Consider the following 27,728-nt stretch of genomic DNA (forward strand, 5'->3'; position numbering starts at 1 on the left):
TTGATTATACAGGGAAAAAATCATTACAGGAATAAGAGCAATGAAAAGGATAAAAGCCCTCTGGGGGGGGGGGGGGGACGACACAAACATGCTTGGTGTTTCAACTTACTTAGCATGAAGGGTCAAACTGTCATGGCCATGTGTATCTGCTCTATGTCCCCTTAGGTGACTACACTATTATGAGAACAAAGCAGAATCATCAGACTCTGGATCAAAATGGTAGATATTCATTTCTTTCTCCCTGAGATTCAGATAGGCTTCTTGGATGGAGAAAATCATAGCGAATGTAGTCGGACAGTAGATAGAGGAAGGAGAAGCTGCACAAGGTCCTCACACGTTTGATAGGTGCTAGTTAGGGCCTTTAAATAAGTTAAATCATTCCATCTTCACGCCAACCTTAGGAGGCGGCCCCTATTATCTTATCGTCCCTCCCCCATCAAATGCACAGGAGGAGCAAAGAATAAGGAGAATAAGCCTGCTGAAGAAAGCATGCAGCCCAGTACATGCCGCTCAGTGGGCTTCCAAGTTGCTTCTCCAAAAGAGGACAGCTATGGCTTCCACAGGTGTCCTTAATTATCTCTTGGTTCCCATTGCCATTTCATAGAATGATTATCTATATTTTAAAACCCATAGTACCCAGTGTTGGCTCTAAATATCCAGAAATACATGAACTAACTTGGGTTAGTTAAGAGAGCCTTGCAGGTTACATGGCAATGTAAAGAGCCTTGCAGGGCTCTCTTAAGTCTGATGTGATTGGATAGAAATAAGTTCAACAAGAGAGTATTCCCTTCTTCCTCCCCGTGTACTAAATGCTTGGTTGGCATTTTGACACTAATAACAGGTGCTAGAGTTTGTCCATGTGCCTGCAGACTGCTCTGTGAAGCTGATGGAAGAATATACATTCCTGGAGAGGAGGGTTAAAGATCCAAGGGAAATCACTAAGTAATTTCAGCTTCTTCCAGGAGGCTGCCATCTAACCAGCTGTGTGCCACTGGGCAAATGACTTGTGCTTTTCTGAGCTTCAGTTTTCTCTGGAAAAATGAGGGCATATGTCTCTAAAGAGAATTTTTTTTTGCCTGTTATTCTTGATTCTCTTAGAGACACATTCTAGTTTGTGAGTGCAGTATGAATAAGCTTCTTGGTCGATTCTGATGGAATTGGCTGATGCTATTCTACTATGTGTGCACACATGTACACACACACACACACACACACAGACAGAGGGAGTGAGTGAGGGAGAGAGAGAGAGAGAGAGAGAGAGAGAGAGAGAGAGAGAGAGAGAGAGACTGTGTGCTGAGGGAAAAAAGCTTTGGTGGTAGTGTACGGTCCTAAATGACCAAAATATTCATTCCCTGAAGATGATATTAGCATTATCTAATAAGTACCTAGCTGTCAACCTACAAGAAAATGAAGCATTTGTCCAATGATCAAAAGGAACTAAATGACCACATAAGAGAATGTTGAAGTCCAGAAAGGAATGTAATCTAGTTGAAATCCCCAGGATAGCAGTATAAGGACCATAATTACAGGATGCACTTGAGTTATACCCAGACTCTTGACCTTTGCAAACTATGGGAGCATAAACAAGCTGTCTCAACATTCTAAGACTGAGATAAGCTCTTCTCTGGTGATATAAAAGCAACACAAATTTTAGCAAATTAATGCTATAATAATATGTTTTGCTATTATATCAACAATATATAGTATACAGCTTTGGCTAAGTGATATTGCCAGGATATAGAACCTTTCTAAGCAAGCACTTGAGAACAACTGCTAAATGAGTTTATGAACAACTTGGGGTCTAGATGTCTGACAGTTTTTCCACATTATTGATTGTCTTGTTAAAACACTATTATTAGAAAAGTATTAATCTTGATATCACAAAGGTTTCAGTGTGGTTAAATTTGTGGGAAATTAAAATGAACTTTTCTCCAGGTAACAACCAGGAAATTTCTAGTGCTGGGGGGCAGGTACGGATAATACTTTATCTTTCATCAAAAGTGTGTTGCAATTAGTTGAATACAAGACAATATAGTCTTTACACCAATCCTGACGAGCCTCCATATCCAACTAGGAAACAGAGCAGCAGGACTCTGAGGCAATCAATGTTTGACTTGCTGAGTTATGTCATAGTAACAAACAACCCCAGCTATCATTGACTAGAAGTTGTGGAATTGTCAATAAGACACCATTAACCATGAACTAGAAAGATGGCTAATCCATATTTAGTTATGGTCTCAGTGAAAAGTCCACTTCCATCTTGAAAACAGTGTGTGCATGCACACATATTTGGGGAAAACTACATCACAGTGTTTATGGCTTTTGTTATCACACATAATCTATCCACTGATAAGCGCTCACAGTTAGGATCCAGTCAGTAACCCATGTGCTGTTATATTCTCAGTGAATGTGAGTTATGAACGGCTATGAAACAAGTAAGACCCAGAAAGGACAGGGAAACTGGCATCTGCTGCTACTGAGGAAGCCCTAAGTCTGAGGATACATTCTAAGGTAGTGGAAACAGGTTGGCAATGCTCTTGTACTTATGCCTCTTATTGACTTAAACCAAACAATGCTACAAAACACATAGTATATTTTACCAAGCGCTTTTTGGGTTTTGTTGTTGTTGTTTTGTTTGTTTGTTTTTGTTTTTTGCCTAAAAGTTATGAGAAAACTGTTAAGAAATGGCACTTCACATCACACTGAGCCTGGGGACCCCAATGGAAGAGTTAGGGGGTTCCAACTCCATATGAAGCACAGTACCAACTAACCAGACCACTCAGAGCTCCCAGGGACTAAACCAACAACCAAAGAGAATACATGGATGGGTCCATGGCTCCAGATGCATATGTAGCAGAGGACGGCCTTGTCTGACAGGACAAGGGAAGGAAGGCCCTTGGTCTTGTGGAGGCATGATGCCCCAGAATAGGGATATGCTCAAGCAGTGAAGCAGAGGTTGGTGGGTGGATGAATGAGCACCCTCATAGAGGCAAAGGGGAGGGGGGAGAGGGGGAAATGGGATGAGCGGTTTGTGGAGGAGAAATCAGGAAGGGAATATCATTTGAAATGTAAATGAATAAAATTATTAATTAAAAGAAAGAAATGGGGCTTCTATGATTTTTCATTTCAGAGGCATCTAACAGTTATAACTCAATTCATTTTTGTTTTTCATTGGTATAATGAATATAGATAGCTATGTGAATTTACTTCATATAGAATATATAAATATATGTAATAGCACATTAATCTTTAATATGTAATATATTTGAAATCATGGAATCTGATTTTCTTTTCTCTTGGTGGACATGGATACAGAACCTTCCAGGTAACTCCATGGGCTGGAGATATATGATGAGTTCTGGGCCATGACCTGTGAGAGAACCTGGAAGTGTCCTGTGTAATTTATATGTCCCTGCTCCTGACAAAGGTGCCTAAGAGAAGCTTCCATCTTCTCTGGTCTCAGTTAACAGCAAAGAACAGTACCTACAGTCCACTCAATTACCCTAAAAATCAAGAGGTGACTTCTACCTGAAGCTTGGAGAAAAAAAGCCTCAAGTGACACCCACAGACTTTGAATAAATCTGTGGGACTGGGTGAAGTCATAGAGAGTCAGAGACAAGGAAAGGGAACACAGGGTCAAGCCCAAAGGTATCCTAATATTTAGATACTAATTAGAAGAGGAAGGTGACTAAGAAGGTTAAGAAAGATGCAGTGAAACCAGAGACATGAAAGAGCTCACACTGTCTCCATGACCCAGGCTTTTCAAGGAGGGGATGAGTCTCTATTTGGATGAGAGGAAACCATTAGGGGTGGCCCATGGAGTCTTGCCCTACATGGTCTATACAGAGGCAACTTCTAAGGTATATTGAAGAGGTAATGAAATGGACACAGGAAACTTGACAAATGTTTCAAGGCATTTTTCTGTACACTGTAAAAGAGAAATGGGGTCATCATTAGATTATGTGGTTATGTGAGATTTTTATTCCCCATGTACAAGCATGAGGAGCATAATCTTAATGACTGAATAGAGAAGCCAACATGAATGAACATGCGGAGGGAGAGGAGACAATTACAGGATAAAAGTCCTTGAGAAGGTGATATGAGAAGGGATCTGGGAGTCATGGCAGACCTCTGGAGCTAGTGGCAGACAGTCATACACAGTACCGGGAAGAAAGGGGAAGGGTATGGGGGAAGGGCAGAAGGCCATGTCTGATTGTGTTCAAAAGCAAGGCTGTGAGCAGAACTTCAGTTAAGGATGCAGAGCATAAGGTAAGAAGATTAAAGAAGCCAGAGGTCAATATGATATAACAGCAGGCTACCATGTCCCAACCCTAGCACATTCAGACTTTAGTCACATGCCACCTAAAAGGACAAATCTACTATGGAACATTCTCTTTAAAATGATTATCTGTTCTCTGGTACTCTAACCCATACTCCATTTTAATTTTGTTTTTGCCAAATCATTTATCACCCTCTCACACAACATACCACTGACTTACCATGTCTATTAATCACTGCCACATATTCACTTGAATGTGAGCCAGGCTGGAACTTCTGGTTTTGTTGACTGATGTCTCCTAAGTGTCTACAATCATGCCAAGTACGGCATAGTTATTGGAAAACTGAAATTAACAAGCAGATGAGCAAAAGAAGCAGAGGAGGAGAAAGAGAAGAAGAAAGAGCCAGGTGAAGAGAGGCAGGGAAAGAGGGAAGGAGTAAGCTACCTAGTTAGTTACTTAGCTGTGCAGGAGTAAAGGGACAAGTCTCAGGGTCTCTGAGCATCCTTGGAGCCATCTGAGGCTACAGTCATGATTTAAAGGGAAGCAGCTGACCTGGTTCTTCAGTGCATTCAGCATCCAGATACAGGCAAAGAAGGCAAAACTTAAATCAAATTCCGTTAAGGTTTTCCAAGGCAACTAAGCCAAAGCACGGAAAGGATGCGAGAATTCAGGAACTTATTTGTGGTAAGGCTTAATGGTGGCAAGTGGAGCAGTGGCTAGGTAAAGTGGGAAACGGAATGATGGTTTAAAAATGTCTGCAGTGCTGGGCAGTGGTGGCGCATGCCTTTAATCCCAGCACTTGGGAGGCAGAGGCAGGTGGATTTCTAAGTTCGAGGCCAGCCTGGTCTACAGAGTGAGTTCCAGGACAGCCAGGGCTGTACAGGGAAACCCTGTCTTGAAGAACAAAAACAAAAACAAAAAATGTCTGCAGTGATTAATCAATAGGCTCATTATTATGTTCAGTTTGCTTCCTAATTACACCTAAAACATTTACACTCACACCAAGCAAGTTTCAGTTCCAAGTACTAAGTCCCAGTATTGCAGGATCTAGTTATGACTATTGGTTTCCTAAACAAGATTTATTGCATTGTTGTGAAGAGGCACCAGGTGGGAAGAAGAAGAAGAAGAAGAAGAAGAAGAAGAAGAAGAAGAAGAAGAAGAAGAAGAAGAAGAAGAAGAAGAAGAAGAAGAAGAAGAAGAAGAAGAAGAAGAAGAGAAGAAGAAGAAGAAGAAGAAGAAGAAGAAGAAGAAGAAGAAGAAGAAGAAGAAGAAGAAGAAGAGGAGAAGAAGAAGAAGAAGAAGAAGAAGAAGAAGAAGAAGAAGAAGAAGAAGAAGGAGGAGGAGGAGGAGGAGGAGGAGGAGGAGGAGGAGGAGGAGGAGGAGGAGGAGGAGGAGGAGGAGGAGGAGGAGGAGGAGGAGGAGGAGGAGGAGGATCCGGCCGGAATAGCGCAGGGGTAGCTGGAGCGCAGAGTTGCCTGACACCCGCCAGCTACCCACGACCCCTGCCGCAGGATTTTGGGACTGCTGGTGAGTGGAACACAGCTTCTGCTCCAGTCCAATCACGCGGGACCTGAGACTGCTCTGGTTGGGGAGAGAGAAATCTGGCCTACATAGAGCCACAAGCCTCATCCGTTCAGAAAAGCACCGGGGCAGCTGGGGCTCAGGGTCGGCTGACACTCGCCAGCTACCCACAACACCCGCCACAGGATCTTAAGACTTCTGATGAGTGGAACACAGCTTCTGCTCCAATCCAATTGCGCGCAGGACCTGAGACTGCATTAGTTAGGGAAGCAGAAACCGGCCTGAGTAGGGCCACAGGCCTCATCCGGCCGGATCAGCACCGGGGTAGCTGGAGCGCAGAGTTGCCTAACACCCGCCAGCTACCCACGACCCCCGCCGCAGGATTTTGGAACTGCTGGTGAGTGGAACACAGCTTCTGCTCCAGTCCAATCACGCGGGACCTGAGACTGCTCTGGTTGGGGAGAGAGAAATCCAGCCTACATAGGGTCACAAGCCTCATCAGGTCAGAAAAGCACCGGGGCAGCTGGGGCGCAGGGTCAGCTGACACTCGCCAGCTACCCACAACACCCGCCACAGGATCTTAAGACTTCTGGTGAGTGGAGCACAGCTTCTGCTCCAATCCAATTGCGCGCAGGACCTGAGACTGCATTAGTTAGGGAAGCAGAAACCGGCCTGAGTAGGGCCACAGGCCTCATCCGGCCGGATCAGCGCCGGGGTAGCTGGAGCGCAGGGTTGCCTGACACCCGCCAGCTACCCACGATCCCCGCCTCAAGGTTTTTGGGACTGCTGGTGAGTGGAACACAGCTTCTGCTCCAGTCCAATCACACGGGACCTGAGACTGCTCTGGTTGGGGAGAGAGAAATCCGGCCTACATAGGGCCACAAGTCTCTTCCTGTCAGAAAAGCACCGGGGCAGCTGGGGCGCAGGGTCGGCTGACACTCGCCAGCTACCCACAACACCCGCCACAGGATCTTAAGACTTCTGGAGAGTGGAACACAGCTTCTGCTCCAATCCAATTGCGCGCGGGACCTGAGACTGCATTAGTTAGGGAAGCAGAAACTGGCCTGAGTAGGGCCACAGGCCTCATCCGGCCGGATCAGCGCAGGGGTAGCTGGAGCGCAGGGTTGCCTGACAACCGCCAGCTACCCACGACCCCCGCCGCAGAATTTTGGGACTGCTGGTGAGTGGAACACAGCTTCTGCTCCAATCTTTAAACAGTGACAACGATAACAACTAACCCCAGAGATTACCAGATGGCGAAAGGTAAACGTAATAATCTTACTAACAGAAACCAAGACCACTCACCATCATCAGAACCCAGCACCCCCACTTCGCCCAGTCCAGGGCACCCCAACACACCGGAAAAGCTAGACACGGATCTAAAAGCATATCTCCTGATGATGGTAGAGGACTTCAAGAAGGACTTTAATAACACACTTAAAGAAATACAGGAGAACAATGCTAAACAGGCAGAAGACACTAAAGAGGAAGCACAAAAATCCCTTAAAGAATTGCAGGAGAACACTGCTAAAGAGTTACAAATCCTTAAAGAAAAACAGGATAACATAATCAAACAGGTAGAAGTCCTTACAGAAAAACAGGAAAACACATCCAAACAGATGATGGAAATGAACAAAACCATACTAGACCTAAAAAGGGAAGTAGACACAATAAAGAAAACCCAAAATGAGGCAACACTGGAGATAGAAACCCTAGGAAAGAAATCTGGAACCATAGATACGAGCATCAGCAACAGAATACAAGAGATGGAAGAGAGAATCTCAGGTGCAGAAGATTCCATAGAGAACATCGGCACAACAATCAAGGAAAATGTAAAATGCAAAAAGATCCTAACTCAAAACATCCAAGAAATACAGGACACAATGAGAAGACCAAACCTATGGATAATAGGAGTGGATGAGAATGAAGATTTTCAACTCAAAGGACCAGCAAACATCTTCAACAAAATTATAGAAGAAAACTTCCCAAATCTAAAGAAAGAGATGCCCATGAACATACAAGAAGCCTACAGAACTCCAAATAGACTGGACCAGAAAAGAAATACCTCCCGACACATAATAATCAGAACAACAAATGCTCTAAATAAAGATAGAATACTAAAAGCAGTAAGAGAAAAAGGCCAAGTAACATATAAAGGCAAGCCTATCAGAATTACACCAGATTTTTCACCAGAGACTATGAAAGCCAGAAGATCCTGGACGGATGTTATACAGACACTAAAAGAACACAAATTCCAGCCCAGGCTACTATACCCAGCCAAACTCTCAATTAACATAGATGGAGAAACCAAAGTATTCCACGACAAAACCAAATTCACACATTATCTCTCCACGAATCCAGCCCTTCAAAGGATAATAACAGAAAAAAACCAATACAAGGACAGGAACCACGCCCTAGAAACAACAAGAAGGTAATCCCTCAACAAACCTAAAAGAAGACAGCCACAAGAACAGAATGCCAACATTAACAACAAAAATAACAGGAAACAACAATTACTTTTCCTTAATATCTCTTAATATCAATGGACTCAACTCCCCGATAAAAAGACATAGACTAACAAACTGGCTACACAAACAAGACCCAACATTTTGCTGCTTACAGGAAACTCATCTCAGAGAAAAGGATAGACACTACCTCAGAATGAAAGGCTGGAAAACAATTTTCCAAGCAAATGGCATGAAGAAACAAGCTGGAGTAGCCATTCTAATATCTGATAAGATTGACTTCCAACCCAAAGTCATTAAAAAAGACAGGGAGGGACACTTCATACTCATCAAAGGTAAAATCCTCCAAGAGGAACTATCAATCCTGAATATCTATGCTCCAAATACAAAGGCAGCCACATTCATTAAAGAAACTTTATTAAATCTCAAAGCACACATTGCACCTCATACAATAATAGTGGGAGACTTCAACACACCACTTTCACCAATGGACAGATCATGGAAACAGAAACTAAACAGGGACACAGAGAAACTAAGAGAAATTATGAATCAAATGGATCTGGCAGATATCTACAGAACATTCTATCCTAAAACAAAAGGATATACCTTCTTCTCAGCACCTCATGGTACCTTCTCCAAAATTGACCACATAATTGGTCACAAAACAGGCCTCAACAGATACAAAAATATTGAAATTGCCCCATGCATCCTATCAGATCACCATGGACTAAGGCTGATCTTCAATAACAAAATAAATAATAGAAAGCCAACCTTCACGTGGAAACTGAACAACACTCTTCTCAATGATACCTTGGTCAAGGAAGGAATAAAGAAAGAAATTAAGGACTTTTTAGAGTTCAATGAAAATGAAGCCACAACATACCCAAACTTATGGGACGCAATGAAAGCATTTCTAAGAGGAAAACTCATAGCTCTGAGTGCCTCCAAAAGGAAACTAGAGAGAGCACACATTAGCAGCTTGACAACACACCTAAAAGCACTAGAACAAAAGGAAGCAAATTCACCCAAGAGGAGTAGACGGCAGGAAATAATCAAACTCAGGGGCGAAATCAACCAAGTGGAAACAAGAAAAACTATTCAAAGAATCAACCAATCAAGGAGCTGGTTCTTTGAGAAAATCAACAAGATAGATAAACCCTTAGCCAGACTCACTAGAGGGCACAGGGAAAGCATCCTAATTAACAAAATCAGAAATGAAAAAGGAGACATAACAACAGATCCTGAAGACATCCAAAACACCATCAGATCCTTCTACCAAAGGCTATACTCAACAAAACTGGAGAACCTGGATGAAATGGAGAAGTTCCTAGACAGATACCAGGTACCAAAGTTGAATCAAGATCAGGTTAATGATCTAAACAGCCCTATATCCCCCAAAGAAATAGAAGCAGTCATTAATAGTCTCCCAACCAAAAAAAGCCCAGGACCAGATGGATTCAGTGCAGAGTTCTATCAGACCTTCAAAGAAGATCTAATCCCAGTTCTTCACAAACTATTCCACAAAATAGAAACAGAAGGTACTCTACCCAACTCATTCTATGAAGCCACAATTACTCTGATACCTAAACCACAAAAAGACCCAACAAAGATAGAAAACTTCAGACCAATATCCCTTATGAATATTGATGCAAAAATCCTCAATAAAGTTCTTGCTAACCGAATCCAAGAACACATCAAAACAATCATCCATTCTGACCAAGTAGGTTTCATCCCAGGGATGCAGGGATGGTTCAATATACGGAAATCCATCAACGTAATCCAGTATATAAACAAACTCAAAGACAAAAACCACATGGTCATCTCGTTAGATGCGGAAAAAGCATTTGACAAGATCCAACACCCATTCATGATAAAAGTTTTGGAAAGATCAGGAATTCAAGGCCCATACCTAAACATGATAAAAGCAATCTACAGCAAACCAGTAGCCAACATCAAAGTAAATGGTGAGAAGCTTGAAGCAATCCCTCTAAAATCAGGGACTAGACAAGGCTGTCCACTTTCTCCATACCTATTCAACATTGTACTTGAAGTCCTAGCCAGAGCAATTCGACAACAAAAGGAGATCAAAGGGATACAAATTGGAAAAGATGAAGTCAAAATATCACTTTTTGCAGATGATATGATAGTATATATAAGTGACCCTAAAAATTCCACCAGAGAACTCCTAAGCCTGATAAACAGCTTCGGTGAAGTAGCTGGATATAAAATTAACTCAAACAAATCAATGGCCTTTCTATACACAAAGAATGAACAGGCTGAGAAAGAAATTAGGGAAACAACACCCTTCTCAATAGTCACAAATAAGTGAAAGATCTGTATAATGGCCTTTCTATACACAAAGAATGAACAGGCTGAGAAAGAAATTAGGGAAACAACACCCTTCTCAATAGTCACAAATAAGTGAAAGATCTGTATAAAAAGATCTGTATAATAAAAACTTCAAGTCTCTTAAGAAAGAAATCATAGAAGATCTCAGAAGATGGAAAGATCTCCCATGCTCATGGATTGGCAGGATCAACATTGTAAAAATGGCTATCTTGCCAAAAGCAATCTACAGATTCAATGCAATCCCCATCAAAATTCCAAATCAATTCTTCAATGAATTAGTAAGTGCAATCTGCAAATTCATCTGGAATAACAAAAAACCTAGGATAGCAAAAACTCTTCTCAAGGATAAAAGAACCTCTGGTGGAATCACCATGCCAGACCTAAAGCTCTACTACAGAGCAATTGTGATAAAAACTGCATGGTACTGGTATAGTGACAGACAAATAGACCAATGGAATAGAATTGAAGACCCAGAAATGAACCCACACACCTATGGTCACTTGATCTTCGACAAGGGAGCTAAAAACATCCAGTGGAAGAAAGACAGCATTTTCAACAAATGGTGCTGGCACAACTGGTAGTTAACATGTAGAAGAATGCGAATCGATCCATTCCTATCTCCTTGTACTAAGATCAAGTCTAAGTGGATCAAGGAACTTCACATAAAACCAGAGACACTGAAACTTATAGAGGAGAAAGTGGGGAAAAGCCTTGAAGATATGGGCACAGGGGAAAAATTCCTGAATAGAACAGTAATGGCTTGTGCTGTAAGATCGAGAATTGACAAGTGGGACCTCATGAAACTACAAAGCTTCTGCAAGACTAAAGACACCATCAATAAGACAAAAAAACCACCAACAGATTGGGAAAGGATCTTCACCTATCCTAAATCAGATAAGGGACTAATATCCAATATATATAAAGAACTCAAGAAGGTGGACTCCAGAAAGTCAAATAACCCCATTAAAAAATGGGGCTCAGAACTGAACAAAGAATTCTCACCTGAGGAATACCGAATGGCAGAGAAACACCTGAAAAAATGTTCAACATCCTTAATCATCAGGGAAATGCAAATCAAAACAACCCTGAGATTCCACCTCACACCAGTCAGAATGGCTAAGATCAAAAATTCAGGTGACAGCAGATGCTGGCGAGGATGTGGAGAAAGAGGAACACTCCTCCATTGTTGGTGGGATTGCAAGCTTGTACAACCACTCTGGAAATCAGTCTGGTGGTTCCTCAGAAAATTGGACATAGTACTACCGGAGGATCCAGCAATACCTCTCCTGGGCATATATCCAGAAGATGTCCCAACTGGTAAAAAGGACACATGCTCCACTATGTTCATAGCAGCCCTATTTATAATAGCCAGAAGCTGGAAAGAACCCAGATGTCCCTCAACAGAGGAATGGATACAGAAATTATGGTACATTTACACAATGGAGTACTACTCAGCTATTAAAAAGAATGAATTTATGAAATTCCTAGCCAAATGGATGGACCTGGAGAGCATCATCTTGAGTGAAATAACACAATCACAAAAGAACTCACACAATATGTATTCACTGATAAGTGGATATTAGCCCAAAACTTAGGATACCCAAGATATAAGATACAATTTGATAAACGCATGAAACTCAAGAAGAATGAAGACCAAAGTGTGGACACTGTGCCCCTTCTTAGAATTGGGAACAAAACACCCAGGGAAGGAGTTACAGAGACAAAGTTCGTAGCTGTGATGAAAGGATGGACCATTTAGAGACTGCCGTATCCAGGGATCCATCCCATAAGCAGCTTCTAAACGCTGACACCATTGCATACACTAGCAAGATTTTGCTGAAAGGACCCAAATATAGCTGTCTCTTGTGAGACGATGCCGGGGCCTAGCAAACACAGGAGTGGATGTTCACAGTCAGCTATTGGATGTATCACAGGGCTCCCAATGGAGAAGCTAGAGAAAGTACCCAAGGAGCTAAAGGGATCTGCAACCCTATTGTTGGAACAACATGATGTACTAACCAGAACCCCGGAGCTCTTGTCTCTAGCTGCATATGTATCGAAAGATGGCCTAGTCGGCCATCAATGGAAAGAGAGGCCCATTGGACTTGCAAACTTTATATGCCCCAATATAGGGGATTGCCAGGGCCAAAAGAATGGGAATGGGTGGGTAGGGAACTGGGGGGCGCTATGGGGGACTTTTGGGATAGCATTGGAAATGTAATTGAGGAAAATATGTAATAAAAATATTAAAAATCAAAAAAAAAGAAGAAGAAGAAGAAGAAGAAGAAGAAGAGGAGGAGGAGGGGGAGGGGGAGGAGGAGGAAGAGGAAGAAGAAGAAGAAGAAGAAGAAGAAGAAGAAGAAGAAGAAGAAGAAGAAGAAGAAGAAGAAGAAGAAGAAGAAGAAGAAGAAGAAAGCACAAACTAGCATTCAGTACCTACCTGCAGATTTATCTGATTTGATTTATCAACTAAACACATCATCACCATGAAAGCAAGACAAGACTGGAAGCTTTTCATTCAAGTGGAGTTTGTATGGGGAAGTTAGGATAGGGAAAACCTTTGGGCAAGGGGGATGCTGCCAACAATTTATATCCTTTTAGATCTACAGTGTTGTCTGTGAGTCACTGAATGAAGAAGTAGATTTCAGAAGACCCACGGGCACTGATTAGAGGCTGAGAAACTGAAGCTAGGCAGCCCAGAGTGAGTGCTGGAGTGATTTACTGCTATACAATCCGAAATAATATCCTAGCTGCACCCAGGAGCTTTCAGACCAAGGGGGAGGGACCCTCAGGGGCAACCCTAATGCGTTTCTGAAACACTAATGGGCTCTGGGTCTCACCACGTATAATTTCCTTCCTTTTCTGCCCGCTGGCCTGCTAAGGTCAGGAAATCATAGGCGGCATGGTTTCCTTCTTTCATCTGCTGGATGCTGGCCATCTATGAAACTCTTTTTAATTTTAACATGTCTGGGAAAAAATGAGAATGGAAAACGGAACTGGAAAGCACAGGACTCCACTGAGCGATAAACATCATAGTCCCTGGAGACCATCAGGTTCAGAATTCCTGCATCAGTGGTTTCATCAAACTCTTAGCCTGAAAGAATGCTTTGAGATGACTATTTGTTTAAATTGCAGTAAATGAAGTGGGCTTCACTTATGAAGAATCTAAGGGACATTCACTTAGAGGAGACAAGCGACTAAAATCACATATCTGGCCAGCCTGCTCCCCAAAGCTTAGCTTAACAATATATCTGACATGCATTATATTGACAGGGAAATGTTCTGTGCCCATAAATGATGTGTAAGTCAATATGAAGGAATGATACAGGGACTGTGGGAAACCTATGTAGGTTTCCTGGGATTCACAGTCCCACTAGGACGAGAAATGAACTCCCACAGCCAGGGTGCTGAAATCTCAAGCTAATTGTACATCTCACGTGTTTCCCCTCTGGAATGCCAAGCCCAGGTAGTGGCTATTCTTCATTTAAGACCCAAAGCATATTCTTTTAGCTTCTGAGACACCTTATAACCCTAGTGTTTTCAGAACAAAAAAACCAAGCTAAATTCTTTTTCTTCAAAGAATTATTTATTTTATGTGTATATGTACACTATACCTGTCTTCAGACACACCAGAAGAGGACACTAGATCCCATTACAGATGAGCCACCATGTGGTTGCTGGGAATTGAACTCAGGACCTCTGGAAGAGTAGTCAGTGCTCTTAACCACTGAGCTACCTCTCCAGCCCCCAAACCCTCTCCAGACTATGTTATGCTTCGTTTCTTTGTTGTAGCTAAACTCTGTGATCTTACGGCGCAGGCTGCACTTTCCAGCAAGGGTTTGCAGTGTCAAACCCCTTGTCCAGAATCTTCCTGTGCACTCCATCAAGAGATGGAATCTATGTCTTTAATTTTGGATTCTGCCTCTACCAGTACAACACAGTTAAAGAGACTGCTGTAGTGATATGCTGCAGAAATGAACATCAACCTTGGGGCTTCGGCGGTCATGTGACAAGGCAGTCAGTCATGAAACACACACGGAAAGAAAGCAATGTGTGCAGTCCACAGCCCCGGCTGAGAGCCCAGCTGACATTAGTGCCTGGACAGGGGCCATTCTAAGACCCAGTGGGGCTGATTGCAGTGATGTCTGGTGGAGCCAAGAGAATCTGTCACTGAGCATCCCTGCCCAACTGTAGATCTGAGAGCAAAGCGAATGCCTGTTGTTTTGATCAACAAACACTGGAGTTGCTTATTGTGCGATAATAGATAACTGGGCCATTTATTCCTTTTTGAGTCTTGAGTGCCTGGCAGAGGGCCTGGGATCCAACAGGTTTGCAACATGCATTCATAAAGGACGAATACTCTTATACTGTAGGGGCAGAAGGAAGGAAAGAAACTTTCTTTCATTCTCTGAGGTAAAGAACTTTCACCTTATCTGTCCTTTCCCTTCCCAGTGAATGTCAACTTGGAGTGTTTTCTTATACAGACTTCTGACTCCCAAGTTAAAGGATGTGGCTGAGGGAATTCAGCTCTGCTGTAAACAGAGACAATTAACTCAGAACATCAGAACAAAAGTGTGAGTGTCAGCAAGAACTCTGCCGGCAACTTACCCAGTGTGCCTAGGCAGAGACCCAGAAAGAGATCTGCCATAGTCATTGCAAAGGCAAGTGCTAGAGTGATAAGTGTGAAATCTTTTTCTGTGTAACAGAGAACAGGGCCATATAGCCTTAAGTGAAGGGACACCTCCTCTATTCTGTTAGACGGAGAGCTTATGGCTTCTCAATGTTGTTTGCAGTCATCCTGACTATTGGCATCAGGACCTCTCAAACCTAGGACATCACACAGGCGACAGCACGACCTGCAGATCTGTTGCCAAGACAACAGGCATTATATTCCCAGAATCCACTTGGCTCACCTCCCACCTTTACCTGCATTACATTACATCATTTTCCATATAAATAAGGAGAACGCCCCTCTCTTGCTCTCTTCTCCCCCTCTTCTCTTTCTGCAGCCACCTTGTCTCTCCCTCCCAGTAAAACCTCTTCCATATGGTACTATCTTGGCCTAGTGTGCTGTTGAGACTCGACCCACCATTCTAACAGGTCACTGCTGTGCCTCCTGCCACTCCCAGCTGCCTCTCGTCAGCTTTGTTAATGAGACATTGGGGTCATGTGTCTATGGAGCTCCTTCTCCATGGTGCTCTTGGTTAGAGTTAGAGTCTACAATGAGGAGCACTCAGGTGGGATGTGGGAGCTGGAAAAGGGAAGTTATTCCTCCACACCCGGAGGGATTCAGTTGTAAGGGCAAATGTGAGGGTCAATGCAGCTCTAGTAGGTGTCCAGGAACCTCCTGCCATGTGTCAGAGCCTCCGTTCAGAAGTGGCATGAGACTCCCTGTGGCCATCTTCCAGGCCATAGGAACTGGATGTGGTCTCCCTAGCCCTGGTCTCTTTTCACCAAAGTCACTGAACCTACACCGAACACTTCATTACCAGAAGACAGAATGGCCAACGTTCCCAGACATTTTCAACCGTGAGAGGCACCAGGGGAGAATTTCAGGAAGAAAAACTTGGGGAACATGGACAGGTGGAATAATTCCAATAATTCCATACTGGAAGTTAAGCTGTATTACAGCAAAGGGCAGGTTAGGGAGGAACTGCAACCAGGTGCACCCTCTCCAAAGGTCCCGACAGTGCTCGTGAACTTAATTTGTTTCTCGCTCTGTGTCCTGTAAGAGTTCTCCTAGTCTCCTAGATTCCAGCCAAATCCAGCTCCTTAGTCTCTTCCTCCACTTAGAGCTACTGATTCTTCCTACATTTAGATGTCAGGGAAATATTGTATATGGGGCAACCTTACTAGCCGCCTCTGAGAGCCAGGATTATGAATGTGAAGCTCATCCTCTCTGTACTCAGTTCCCCCATTATCATAAAGACCTGTCTTAAACTCACAAATGAAACATTAGTTCCTCCTAATTCTGCATGTTTCTCTATAGCTCCACCATACCTGGACACATGGACTTACTTTATGTTTCACTCTCCTCAACAGTAGTGAGCATATGAAAGGTATTGAATGAATGAATGAATGAATGATTCCTCTCAAAGCCATCATCATCAGATGCCATTGTCTACTCTTGAGTTAAGCCTTGCCCCTTGCCCCAGGGTTACTTGGAAGACTTATGTTCAAAAATAAGTCTTCACAGGCTTAGCTAATGACATTCATATTTAAATTTTCTACTTTTGTAAGAATGATAAGCAGGAGGATTCACATGGATTGACAGTTGTCCAGACTGCTTCAAAGCTTTTCCGTAGCTCCATTTATTCATAAATAGTTGGTGCCAATTCAATATGTATATTTCATATCATTCTTGGCAGCTAGGTTACTAAAATGTAATTAAAATGAGGAACACAATCATACCATGAAGGAAGGGCTTTACTGTCTTTTGGCTGCAGCAATATGATGCTCCAGTGGTGCCCAGTGACAACAACACAAAATATGCCTCATCCCAAAACAGTCCAGTTTCGAACTCTGAGGGATCTTTCAGATTATGTTTCTTCTTGTGGCAAGTAATAATAGTCCACAATACATTTTCAGGTCCTCTGCTGTGACTTGGAGAACGAATACTATTTTCCACTGAGTTGTGCTTTTTTTTTTTTTTTTTTTTTTTGGTGTGTGTTGGAAGAACTCAAATGAGTCATATGAAATTATGTATTGATTTAAGATAATGTTTTGATCAAATTAGTCCAAGGTAGCTTTGTACTGGTCATCTTGACCTGGCAACAGAAATGTTTTGATTCAACTTTCTCTTCCAAAAGAAACAAAAGCAGTTAAGGCCCTTAGAGCTTCAGATTGAATTCAGAAGTTGAACTGGAAATCAGAGTTAAAAAAGAGGGGGCAGAAAAAAAACACCTCTCCCCACATTACCCGTTTGATGAAACAGCCCGAAGAAGCTGGAAGTATGACCAATGTTCTTTCTCTAGGATAATGGTGGACAGTAGTAAGGAGACTGAGTTCTGATAGAGAGCGGCCACTTAACAAATCTCTTCTCTTCTTAGACACTGCTTCTATTTTCCCTAGACACAGGTTAGGGACCTCAGTCCAAGAAGAGACAGGGATAAGGGTGAATACCTGAAAATTCTCACATGTTTGACCAGTCAATACACCATTCCCTTATTAATAATGACATCATGGGCTATCATTAAGCACTTAATGTGTGTCAGATTCTCCTAACAAGAGCATAGAACTCAAAATTCACTTTATCTTCATAAGAGTTTCATGAAATAGGGATCATATGCCAGTTAATAAAGAAAGAAATGGAGGCATAGAGAGGCTAAAAACCTTACCCAGTTGTTTACTTAGCAAGTGATACAGAGGAAAGATCTAAATCTCAGTTGTCAGGCTTGAGAGGCCATTCCCAACTTCTATCCTATGCCTTTCTTCAAATAAATAAGCTTTTCTTCTGATTCAATAGTCTTCTGTTCCACTGCTTAAACCAGTTAGTCCCCTGGATGAAACCACAGAATGGTTTCATCCACCTTTAATTTCTCTCAATACCTCATAGACACAACAAACCACAAAATATTGGATCAGGTGTTTAACTTGGCAATTCTTAGCCAAATTCAGCCCTTGCTACCTCTGTCCATTCTTGCTGGGACAAACAAGTAAAAATGCTTAGAGATTTAGAATAGGTGTTACTAGCACAAGCAATGGAGAGACCACAGTTGCTGCTAAACACCCTACAGTGTATAAGACCCACCACAAAGAACTATAGATCCCCAAACGTTTCTAATATTTAGAAACCCTAGGACCAAATGACTCTTGTTACTTCAACACAGCCATAGAATTTAGCTGTCCACTGTGTTGGAAAGATGGCTCAGTTGTTTAGAATATGTGTTGCTCTTGTAGAGGACCAGGGTTCAATTCCCAGCACCTACATGGCGGCTCACAACTGTCTGTAACTCCAGTTGCAAGGGATGATTTTTTCTGACCTTTACCAGTGCTAGGTAAAAAATGTGGTGCACATAAATACATGCAAGCAAGACATTCACACACATAAAATGAAAAATAAGCAAATCTAAAACAAACATACAAACAAACAAACACAGAATTTAGCTACTCACAATCTTTTGTAGAAAATTTAAACTTCCATAGCTAAGGACTGGAGTAAGTCTCTAAGATACAAAACCCAGAAAGATAGATAGTCTCTGCTCTTCAAGAAATTATACAAGCCACTTCACTCTAAAGTGTAGTATCCTAAATTTAGAAGAGGAAAAAAGCAGACTAAAACAGAATCAATGCCCATCTCTATTGCTCCTGCTTTCTTTACGTGTAGCAAAGGTTTTCATGAGTTACCCAATTGTTAAGACCTCTGGAAGAGCAATTGGTGTTCTTAACCACTGAGCCATCTCTCTAGCCCTCATCTAATCTTTACTCCATTAGGAGCAGCATGGTCTATGGCTACCTCCCTTCTGAAATATTTTTACCCCTGTAACACAGTTCCTGAGTGTTTTTTCTTTCTGTGTTCTTGCTCTTGGCTCACTTTTATCCTTGACATTTGAAACGTGGGCGTGTTCTGTGCTCCACCTTTGGGCCTCTTCTTTTGTAGACATTTTTTTATGCAATCTTTTCCAAGTATATACCTCTAGCCTGGACCTCTTCTCAAATTCCAGGCTCTCTTATCTGATGTCTCTACTGGAATGCTAGACTTAAGAAGTGTACAAAGAGATCTACTATTTCCCACATCTCTGTAAATGGAAACTCCCTTATTTTGGTTTCTCAGATAAATGATGTAGCATAAGATGCACGCTCTCTCTCTCTCTCTCTCTCTCTCTCTCTCTCTCTCTCTCTCTCTCTCTTCCTCCCCTTTACCTATCTTTCTCTATATAGAGAGATGTGTTTCTAGACATCTGATGTCCAAAGATAGATAGATAGATAGATAGATAGATAGATAGATAGATAGATAGATAGATAGATAGATAGATAGTGCAGAACTCATTATGTAGTCCAGGCCAGGCCAGACTGACCTTGAACTCACAAAGATCCACTTGCCTCTTCCTCCCAATTGCTGGCATTAAAGATGTATGCTACTGTGGCCTGCTGACTTTTCCCAAACTGTTTATTCAACCTATCTGCATGTTGAACAACTCTGCTTTTGAGCCTGATCATTATACTCTCTGGTAAGGTAAGCACTTGTCAAGCAACCATCTCCTTCTTAGATATTTAAAACAAGTCTAGATTCACCATCATGCAACCCTTTCCCCAACCTGTTCTCATCCAAGCAGGGAGCCAGGGTGAGTTCAAGGAACAGAAAACAGATCTCCACACTCTCCTGCTGAACTGTTTTTTTATGGCTTCCATGGTCACCCAGATAAAAGCTAGCCTCTCAAAAAAAAAAAAAAAAAAAAGCTAGCCTCCTCCCCCCACCCCCCGCTGCTAAGCTCCAGCACCACCAGGCTTCCAGGTCCTTTTGCTGGCAAAATAACCAACCATCTATTGCACTGTTCTTTTAACTCCAGTTAACCCCTCACACTTTCCTCAATTTTCCAGTCGTGTTTCTGTTTCAAGGCCTTTGCCCTTACTGTTCTGTTTGTCTGGAAGAGAGGCCCTGCCTTTACCAACTTCTAGAAAATACCAAGCTCCTTTCAACACATCCCTTTCTTCTCTTACAGGTATTTCACTTCTTAGATTATTTGTGGTTGGTTTGATTCTTCTACAAGCAAGGACTCTTGTATTTATTCCCTGCTGAATTGCTAGGGCTCAAAGCAGGGCCTGTCACGGGTGAGTGTACAACAGTGTTTATTGAATGAATGAATCTCATTCAGATGCCTTGATTTACACAATTAGAATTATTGTATCATGGTTTAATAATAGGGGCCTTCTCTCATGTCCCACATGACTGATAGGGCCAGGAGAGGAGACTGTTCCATGAATGAATACAACAGTTCCTAACACATTCTAAGGGTTTCAAGGTATCCACAAGTTAAGTAATAATTTTAAGGAAAAGATATGTCCTTGTAAGTGACAGTTCAAAAATATACAGCAAAGAATCAATAAGAAACAGAATTAGATATGAAAAATATAAATTAATAAAATAAGCATGATTTTAAGATGCAAAAATCAAATTAACTTGAGCTTACTCTTTCTTTCACAATGTTGCCATAAATTGCTTTCTCTGGGTTAATGTGAGATTGTAGTTACTGAACATTAAAGACCCAGGGTGTTAAACACTTGCTAGTTAGACTTTGACAAAGGTTTAAATATTAAATTTTTATCTGATGTCCTCACATGCATCAAGATTGAAAGGTTTTCACTTGCTTGATGTGTGTATATGTTTATGCACATGGACATGGTCAATGTTGGTGTCCCCTCTGTCACTCTCCACCTATTTTTTGAGACAGGGTCTCTTACTGAGCTTCTAGCTTACCACTTAGTGATTGGCTAGATTAGCTGGCCAGAAAGTTGTGGGGCTATGCCTGTCTCTGCTCCCTCCCCCAACAGCACTGGGGTAACAGACACACAGACATGGCCAGCTTTTTACATGACTGCTGGGGATCTGAACTCAGGCCTTCAGGTTTGCACAGCAAGCCCTAGACATCCAATGTTTAAAGGAGATCATGTTTCTTATGTTAAGCTGAACTACAGAGGCTGTCTTTATCCATTTGGAAACCCAAACCTCATTCTGAAATGGTCTTTTCATAATGTTGGATATTATGGGACACAGATCCTAAGGATACTAATCGTTCATAAGTTGCACTAAGTGTCAATCATTTCCGATGTGCATGGATTCACTTTTTCATTCTTTGCTTTGTGTCTTAATAATGTGCTGAAGTAACTCCTGGAAGCCAAAATTGCTGTTAAAACGGTTGTCTCTCAAATCTATGGGACAGAGTGAATGAGAGAGGCCTGGAGCAAGAGGGAGAAAGGGAAGGAGGAAAAACAAAAAGAAAAAAATAAAAGGTCTCCCTGCTACATTTGTTGATAAAGCACTTGATTTCTAGAATGCTTCTAATGACTTCCAAGTCTAGCAACACAACCAAAATACATATGGAACTGAGGGACATTTGACTTTAATTATGACTTCCCAGTGCCCTCTAAGCAAGACAACCTGCAAACACCTCTTTTCTCTCTGAGCTGGCTGAGGACACGGGGATGCAGAGAGAGCAGAGATGCTGCATTAGAGACGGGTACCACGTGTGAAGACTGTGGGAGTTAGGGCAAGACTGGAAGCTGGATGCTGCTAGGGAAATGATGGTTCCCCAAAGAGGCCTGTCTATCTGCTGGCAGTACATAAAGGATTGCAAGGAAAATTACCAGTAGGGAAGCTACAATCCAGGGCAGAAAAATAGACAATGAGAAAAATGTTTAGGCAATTTTATTTTTACGTTTTGTTAAATGGTAATAATTTTTCTACCTTCCCCCCCCCTGATAAACACCAAAATGAATATCTAGCTGTGAACATATTTAAAAATTGTAACAAACAAAATTAACTAGTCTATCACCAAACCACACAGGCAATCCACCTGGCATGCCATGAACACACATCACAGCATGCCACAACTGCGCAGGCTGAGCAAACCTCAGCTGCAGGATCCACTCCTAGTAGCTGAATACCACAGTGCAGATGCTGGAGACACATGGACGACTAGGGTGCAGCTTAGCACTACTTATTATCTGGAAAAGGATTAGGCCTTTTGCGTCCAAATGAATAACTCATGAAATGATTTTGGAATGAGCTATGCAGAGGAAGCCCCAGGAATGGTAAGACGAGTTATGAAGCTTAAAATACCAATCTTTCATTAATTGCACGGAGCTCTCTCTTTTGATAGGCATCAGTTTTTTTTTTTTAAACAAAGTCAGAAGGACCTTTCATTATTTCAGACTATGTGGATGTTATATTCTTTCTTTCTTTCTTTTTTTCCATATAAAAATCCTGCTACCTAGAAATAAGGCTTTGAGACAAAGCAGTGGCTTTTAAGAACAAATATCATGTGCTATGACCAGTTGGGCAGCTTTTCGGGAACCCCACAAAGACACTGAAAAGGCGACATTTAATTCAGTTTGCTGTGCCAGGGGAAAACGCCACCTGAAGCCTTTTGAGAAAACTGGCTCCACTCTCCTGGGATAGGAACCGATTCTCCCTAGGCATCTCACCATTTCCCCAATTTCTTTCTGGAGATGTTCCAGAAAAAATGCTGCTTCCTTACAGAAAATGTTCAAGGGATGAAGTCAGTTCCAGAAAAAATGCTGCTTCCTTATGGAAAGTGTTCAAGGGATGAGGTCAGCCTCCCAGGCCTGGGAAAGTCCCATTCATCTGCCCTCTCCCAAGATGAACATAACCAGTGTGGGTGTAAAATGCCTTAACCATTTGATGCCCCAAAGCAATGAAAACCTGGCTGTCTGACTTCAATGATCTATCCCTCAGCCTTGAGCGGCAGAGTAGACATTCCAATTTGTCAGGATGTTTTTCTTATTGATCACAGGAGCTTCACACAATGTGTAGGGGAATCTAAGAGTTACATAACTCAGCTAACAGGGACACATATACACACAGTGCTGAATGCACAATAAGCCTCCTGGGGATTATTACGAGAGTCTTGGCAGAGCCTCCTGTTTATTTAGTTCTTCTGCAAAACTCTCCGTGCAGGGAAAATGGGGTAGGGATGGGGGGGTTGAAGGAAGCTAACAGTTGATTTGGGAATCCTGTAAGAAATAATCTGATTGCTTTTTAAAAACTAGAATCATTTTAAGAATTTCTAGCTGAGTGGTTTTTATCCCTCCCCCAAACAACCAATCCCTTTTTGTGTGCAAGGATGCCCATGTTCATTATGGTTCTGGCCATGTGACCATGGCCTCCATTTCATTCAAAGTTTTCTTTACCACATGTGAGCACTCTGTTATATACACAGAACAGTGATGGCGTGGGATGTCAGATAACTAACGAGAGCTTAAAACAATGCAGTTGACCGGAATAGAATACTTCGTCATGAAGTCATTTGATACGTAAATACTCTAAATGGCACATTGTGCTCCAAAATTCCAATAGTTGTAACATCCCCTGAACACTGAAAATGGGGAAAGTAATTAAATTGTTCTGTTATCATGCTAAAGGCTCATTTAGAATTTTGATTATTAATGTTTATGCATGTTTATGCACATGTGTGTTTGTGTGTGTGCATGTGTGTGTGCATGTGTGTGTGTGCATGTGTGTGTGTGCATGTGTGTGTGCATGTGTGTGTGCATGTGTGTGTGCATGTGTGTATGTGCATGTGTGTGTGCATGTGTGTGTGTGTGCATGTGTGTGTGCATGTGTGTGTGTGCATGTGTGTGTGCATGTGTGTGTGTGCATGTGTGTGTGTGCATGTGTGTGTGTGCATGTGTGTGTGCATGTGTGTGTGTGCATGTGTGTGTGCATGTGTGTGTGCATGTGTGTGTGTGTGTGCATGTGTGTGTGTGTGCATGTGTGTGTGTGTGCATGTGTGTGTGTGCATGTGTGTGTGTGCATGTGTGTGTGCAGTCCCATACAAAAAAACTGTTTACCTCTTTCTCCATTTGTAATCCTTCTGCTCTAATATTTCTTTCGAACACTTCTCTCTTTTCAGTCTGAGGGTTGGATTTTCTGTACACAAGAATGTAGTCAATTCGACATTTTCCGTCTCTAAAGTAAAGTCCATTGGATTTGTTTCGTTCTCGCACTGTCTGCGTACAAAGAGAAAGAGACCGGTTCAAGCCGTTCGTGAGCCTGAGCTTCAGGTAAGTAAGGCTAAAGAACTGAAACGGAATGAAATTTAGTTCAAACATGAACACGAGTCAGAAGCTCAAGCTCATAAAATGAAACGTGAAAACAAGGAACAATAAAAGTTGAAGATGCATTATATAAAAAGGGCAAACCATAAGACATCTGAAAGTAGCAGGTGTTGACAAAGATCTGGGGGCATCTGAGAGCCATTACAGCCTACTGACGAAAGTGAAAACTGGGGTGCTAACTCTGGGAAACATAACGGCTCTGATCTCGTAAAACTGCACATTTCCCTAACATACAACCCTGGAGAGATTCTTGGCAAGGCAACTAGGAGATGTAGATAAATATTTATGCTGCATTGTTCATAACAATAGAAAAATTTAAAATGAGAGTACACTCAGAGACATACAATAAATGGATAAATACAGTGTGTACTGGATAGACACTCTGTTAAATACTATTATGCAACAGTGAGAATAAATACACTTGAGTTGTATTGAAACATTTTTTTTTACAGGAAAATAACAAGCCAAAGAAGACTTCACAACACAATTTTCTATTAAATGTGAACAAAATGAATTTCTGTGTCTACACTATATGCAGTAAAAATTTTAGGGTAAGGAAATGAAAAATCAAAGAACAACATAGGTAGGATGGTGTCCTAGAAGGGTCAAAGCTGCATCACAGGTAAGTGCAATGTGCTTAGTAATATTCTCATTCTGTTTTTCTCAAGATGATTCGCCCACACTAAAAACAAAACAAAACAAAACAAAGAAACAAACAAACAAAAACCATCTTAAAGGCTGGGTGCGATAATGCACACACCTAAGCCCAGTGCTTGAGATGCACAGATACGAAAATCTCTATCAAGGCTAATCTGGTCTACATGGCAAGTTCTAGGCTACCCAGGGCTACATAGAATCTGTCTAAAGAAGATAGAAATAGAGAGATAGAGGTATAAGTAGTGATAGATAGATAGATAGATAGATAGATAGATAGATAGATAGATAGACAGAGACACAGACAGATAGACTCACACACACACACATACACAGAGAAAAGAAAAATATTTTACCTTGTTATCTTTGGGTATATGTGTAAATACAAGCATTTAGGGTGCTTAAGACAAAACAATACACATCCTTCTGCTTGCATGCACTCTAATATTAATTTTCAATTGCATTAAAAAAAGCAGTAAAAAGTTAGCAATAGTGATAAGTCATATAACTTGAAAAGTGTCTTTCTCATTCATAGATTGCATGATAGTTTGAGATGTTTTTTTGTTATTAAACTTGTAGCTTCTACGGAAGTCATAGTCCTTATTTTATAACAATCAATAGAGGGTGAATGAATTGGCTTTTTGCTCAGGCTTCTTAGACTGTACCAATGTAGGGCCAGCCCTAAAGGAGAGCACTGAGTCTGGGCTGCTCAAGGTGGAGACCAGTGTCTTAGGCTAAGAGATTTCTGAACTGAGTCTGCAAATCCAGCCAAGTGGAAACGGGAAGCCTGTCTTCTCTCGACCACAGAGCCCATCACTTTTCAAAAACATACAGATGGAAAACGTGTGAGCTTTCCATGACATGCTAGTATCACATCGGTTCTCAAGCACCATGTGTGCAACCTCACCCCTCAAAAAGCTGTATAAGACCCTTGGGAGCCAGCCTGAAGATGCTCCTATTAACAAATATTTACCAGACAGGGATAGCAGCACCTATCTTTCAAAGCAGGGCATTGAGCTGGGGATATGGTTCAGTGACAGGGTGTTACTTAGGATCATGGGGCCCTGGGTTCAATTTTGGATGCTGTACTCAATAGAACAACAACAACACCTACAACAACAATGACAGCAACAACCACCACCACAAGGCTTTTGTCAAAAGTTCCAGGAAGAAGCCTGGCTCTGACTGAGCATTTCTACCTCCAGCACAGCCCTAGCCTTTCTGAAACTGCTATTTCTCTGGAAGGGAAATAAATTACTTGCTATTTGAGTTCCTTTCAATGTCCCTTCATGAAACTATTGTACAGCATCCAAAGTGTGTAGAGATGATGAACAACGGATCTTTTTGTTCTTAATGAAAAATAGGGGCCTGGTGAGATGGCTAAGCAGGTAAGAGCACTGACTGCTCTTTCGAAGGTCCTGAGTTCAAAACCCAACAACCACATGTAATGAGATCTGACACCCTCTTCTGGTGTGCTTTGAGTCAGCTACAGTGTACTTATTGTAATAATAAATAAATCTTTGGGCCGGAGTAAGCAGGGACTGAGTGAGCGGGGTTGATTGGAGCAAAGTGGTGCCAACTGGCGCAAGTAGAGGTCCTAAAAATTCAATTCCCAACAACCACATGAAGGCTCACAACCATCTGTACAGCTACAGTGTACTCACATACATAATAAATAAATAAATAAATAAATAAATAAATAAATAAATAAATAAATAAATCTTTTTTTTTTTAAAGGAAGAAAAATAGGGAGGGAAAAGAGAGACTGTGATGTTGCAGGGTTTTGCCTGTCCAATCACATTAGGGCAGGCCTGTGATTGGACAGGGAAAGGGAGGCGGAGCTAAGAGATGGAGAGCATATGAGGTAGAAGAGAAGGAAGATAGCAGCGGTCGTGAACCAGCATGGCCTTAACCAGCCACAGTTATGATATCATAAGTTAGAATAATTAGGATAAATCTTTTATCATCATCAATTGGCTCTAAAATTATTGTATTGGCATCTTGTAAATTGTGAATTTTTATTGATACATAAATCTGATCGGGTTAACCATAATTATAAGCTTTAAGAGTTTTGATTCTACTTTCCACTGCTTAAAGGAGCCATTCTTTCACTGTGTAACTGTCTGGAAGAGCAAAAGCATTAGGAAGATGCCATCAATGACTGACTTTAACTCTGTGTGCATGCCATTTCTGTGTGATGGGAATTCAAAGGAAACCTTAAACCTCATTGAGAGGCAGCCTAAGCAATAGTGAACATCCCACAGAATACTGCTTCTTCCCTGTAATGGTACATGATCAGAAAGACACATGTCCAACCATAAGGAAACTGCCCATTGACAGAGGCAAATACAAATTCAGAGGCCTCGGATAACACCATGGTCTGAAAAGCCAGTATGTTTTACATTGCATGTCTGTATGCTCAGGGGTTTCTACTAGAAAGTTCATCTTTGTCAAGTGTCTTTTTATTAGTTAGGGACACTTGGACTGCATTTAAAATGACGAGAAGTTGTGGAAATCTTGCTCTGCACACGTTAAGTGTCTCTAGATGTGAGACAGCAAGTGCATGCTTAACTTCTCGGTTTTGAGCATATGCCCATCTCAGATCCTCAGAATGTGCTAGAAGAACCTAGTCACACAGACCTATGACCCCCGCCTGTGCTTC

General features: G+C 41.8%; 1 protein-coding gene across 5 annotated transcripts in view; it reads right to left on the bottom strand.

Annotated features, from left to right (window-relative positions):
* Window positions 1-27,728, bottom strand: part of Ano4 (anoctamin 4) — a 408,979-nt gene that overhangs the window by 154,624 nt on the left and 226,627 nt on the right. For 4 of the 5 annotated variants that reach the window (XM_029482964.2, XM_021174227.3, XM_029482962.2 and 1 more), the window contains one exon: window positions 24,146-24,304. In XM_029482964.2, the coding sequence (XP_029338824.1) occupies window positions 24,146-24,304 (159 nt within the window). Of the gene's footprint in view, window positions 1-24,145; window positions 24,305-27,728 lie in introns of those variants that run through there. The other variant, XM_029482966.2, reaches the window with a different exon arrangement.

The sequence above is a fragment of the Mus caroli genome, unplaced genomic scaffold (assembly GCF_978045245.1).
Source record: "Mus caroli unplaced genomic scaffold, Mus_caroli_1 scaffold_9, whole genome shotgun sequence".
NCBI lineage: Eukaryota > Metazoa > Chordata > Mammalia > Rodentia > Muridae > Mus > Mus caroli.